The sequence below is a fragment of the Liolophura sinensis genome, chromosome 10 (genome assembly GCF_032854445.1).
Source record: "Liolophura sinensis isolate JHLJ2023 chromosome 10, CUHK_Ljap_v2, whole genome shotgun sequence".
NCBI classification, from domain to species: domain Eukaryota; kingdom Metazoa; phylum Mollusca; class Polyplacophora; order Chitonida; family Chitonidae; genus Liolophura; species Liolophura sinensis.
In genome coordinates this window covers 24,159,345-24,162,747 of record NC_088304.1, presented here as the reverse complement: position 1 = coordinate 24,162,747, position 3,403 = coordinate 24,159,345, and the positions used below count along the sequence as shown (strand labels likewise).

General features: G+C 41.0%; 1 protein-coding gene across 1 annotated transcript; it reads left to right on the top strand.

The window, feature by feature from the left end:
* Positions 1 to 283: 283 nt before the first annotated feature.
* Positions 284 to 1,089, top strand: LOC135477007 (prisilkin-39-like). Its single transcript, XM_064757154.1, has 2 exons — positions 284 to 341; positions 758 to 1,089. The coding sequence occupies exons 1-2, from the start codon at positions 284 to 286 to the stop codon at positions 1,087 to 1,089; spliced, it is 390 nt and encodes a 129-aa protein (XP_064613224.1).
* Positions 1,090 to 3,403: the final 2,314 nt, after the last annotated feature.

Genomic DNA, 3,403 nt, shown 5'->3' with positions numbered 1-3,403 from the left:
GGAACTAGTCCGTGTTTCAACCAAGTATTTCGCCTATTTCTGTTTCCTTGATACACTTCACTGGCCAATCTTTCCATGGTTCAGAAAGTAAGTCGCCGATTCTTCAGAAAATCTTGAGCCATTACCCAAAGAAGTTGTATTGTCAATCCCAACCCTGGGAAGGAGTTTATGTCACTGGTGAGGTTTTGCAGTTTAATTAAAAATACTGACTTTCTTTCAGAAACCAATCATGAACAAGCTATTATTCGTCGCGGGATTGTTGGTCCTTTTTGTCAGCCAATCAATGGCGGCGGCTTTATCTGCGGAAGACGAGGCTGTGGGCCACAACATCGAGAAAAGAAGTAAGTAATGTGGCTTGAAATATTCTCCGTAAGAAACGTATTAAGTGGCGAAAACTTATGACAGGAATAATGGTTGTCGTCTACATGTAATCCTCATTTCCATGTTTGCATATCGAATTTAAGTGTGGCTCATGCAAACTTGCCGATGTTAAAGCATACGTTGCATATCCAATCCTACCAGAATATCTCCTCATACGCAAACTGAGAATTGGACTCAAGTAAGTGCTACCCACTTACCCTTCTTGACTACCTACAGTGTTTACTGTCTTCCTTTAACCCCAAGCATCTTTTTATCGTTTATTGTTAAACGTAACATATTTTGTCATTCAAGATGAATTAATTCCAATCGAGTGCTTCGTTTATGTAGTAGGCTAAATACAACCCATCACCATGTCTCTTCCCTGTATTTTTTTTAGGTACCAACTATGGAGGTAAACCCGGTTACCAACCTCAACCTGCCGGCTACAAGGGTTACTCGACGCAATATTATTACCCTGTGTACAACTACCCGTATTACCCCCATTACTACTACCCATACGGAGGTTATGACTATTACAACTACGGCTATCCTTACCCAGGCGGTTACAGGGAAAGATACGGATTCGACCAAAAGTTCGGTTTTTATGGAGGAAGAGGTGGATTTGGCGGGAAAAGAGGTGGCTTTGACGGAAGAAAATTTGGATATGGTGACTTCAAAAAAGCATTAATTAATCTGACGCCCAGGGTCATCTTTGGAAGTGGCCTGTAGGACCTTTTATATCTGTTTAGTTGGATCTCCATTTCCGATGTCGTTGTCCAATTATTGATTTGAAATAAAAGGCAATTGAACCTTTACTCATGTTCATTGTATTTCTCAAGTCGCAATGACCCAGGAACCTCCCACAAATGTGTTCGCTGTGAGTCCAAGTCCAGCTCATGCTGGCTTCCTCTCCGGCCGTACGTGAAAAGGTCATGCAGCAACCTGCGGATGGCTGTGGTTTGTCACCGGTGTACTCCCACCACCGTAGAAGTATAATATTCACTGTTTTACCCGAAATACTCCTGGTCCCTTTATCCGTAAACCGCGCATACAAGTAAAAAATCATTGAGTATCGAGTTAAACCACAACAAAATAAATGTATTTATTTATTTAATTGCTGTTTTACGCCTTGACTTGACTTGAACTCACAGCGACCGCATTGGTGACAGGTTCCTGGGTCATTACGGTGCGCTAGCGCGCTAACCGACTGAGCCACGGAGGCCCCCTAAAATAAACACACAAATAAATAAATCATTTTTTATTTCTTAAGTGGACTTATATCCGTACAACGATGGTCTCGCCGCACTCCTTACAGCGCATGCGTCACTCTCTACCTTTCGCTTTACATCACTGATACGAATATCCAAGCTTGACTTATGGAGACTGTGAGACGTACGTTGGCTTTTTTATGCCTAGCCTCATCACTTGCCTCCTCTTGTGGAACTATTTAATCAGCATTCATCAATAAAATTGTTTTAGGTGTTAATTAGAATCATACTCTACACACTTTACACAGAATGCATGTGTGTAAATTATTATTTATATAATTAATTATTGTTGTTGTGTTTTCTGACATGACCTCCTGCCTCATCATCGTGACCCCAGTGACCTCGGTGTTGTTTTTCTGAACCTCATTAGAAGTTTACTAGTGTACAAGTCGAATGGGAGAAAGATTTTGGTGACCTAAAATCAAAGTCTTAAGACCTTTACCATGTCCCACCCGAATGTAATTCCTCGGTCTTCATGGTGCAGGATCATAGATTTGCAAATGTGTCGCGAATTATTTAGCGCACTCATGTTTCTATCACTACACACGGAAAAGTTACGGAAAAATTATCTCCCCTTGACCATGTGACAGACGATACAATGATAAGCATTGCTATAGAATACGCCACATGTATGTGAATAAGATACCATGTATATACTGGGTTATATACTGCCTGTACAATCAATATAAATGAAATGAATTAAGGCCATAAATTCATAAGTCCGAAGTAGTTTAGAATGATTGTTCTAGGAATGTGCATTTAAGTAACTCGTGTACCATGCTCGTTCATACGTTGTCGTTAATCAAACTAGGTACATGTATCACAGTTACGCTTTGATTGCAACTATTATTATACCCAACTTGGCGATCTTGAATAAATGTAAAGCTCCTGGCCCCGAACCCCAAGCCCCTAGCTAAGTGGCCCGAGCTAAGTGGCCCGAGCTAAGTGAAATTGGACACAATTTTGAAACAGAGTGGAAGAGATTCTGGACACTCTGTCCATGTTTACATACTAGAGAATTGTACCCATTGCAGCATTTAAGAAACTTAGAGTGAATTGCAATAACAGGTTGTGACAGTGGTTGAAATCGTCACACAGCACATGAGATCTAAGAAATGCTACACGCCATCTGCATAACCCTTCGGTATAGTGCTGTCCAAGTAACGATATTTCGCAATATCATAACTGAAACTATCCCCCTGTTCTCAACAATTTTTCAGTCATATGACGACGAAGGAATCTTTAGGGTGCATCTACGTGTAATGTGCCTCCTTGTTGCAGGACGGATTTCCACCGCTCTTTTATTTAGTGCTGCTTCACTGAGACGACTTACCGAAGGCCCCGCCCGAGCCATTATACTGATACGAGTCAACCAGTCGTTGCACTGTCCCCTTCATGCTGAACAACTTCCTCTTTTAAAGTCTTAGGTGTGACTCGATCAAGGATTGATCCTGGATCTACCGGTCCCGAAGTGGACGCTCTACCAACTGCGCTATCCGGGTCGGTTAGTGAAGGTAGATATATATGTCCCACAGCCTTTATCATGTACAGTTACGGGTTGGTGAAGATCATGTACATCATCAATGTAGCAAATGAGAAAGATCAGGTCCTATAAAGGTTACTCAGTACTATCTTATGCATATGGATATTCATATGAGAACAGGTAAAGGTCTCTAAACCAAAACGAAAAATGTATACACATCACAATATCAAAATATATACACTGTTGATGAATGAGTTTTCCGACTTTCACACAGATTTTTTTAATCACAAAT

Excerpts from the sequence above, each read along its gene's own strand:
- LOC135477007 (XM_064757154.1), top strand. The coding sequence starts at position 284 with ATGGCGGCGGCTTTATCTGCGGAAGACGAGGCTGTGGGCCACAACATC. Across the intron at positions 342-757 it reads CCACAACATCGAGAAAAGAA|GTACCAACTATGGAGGTAAA; the intron begins GTAAGTAATGTG and ends TATTTTTTTTAG.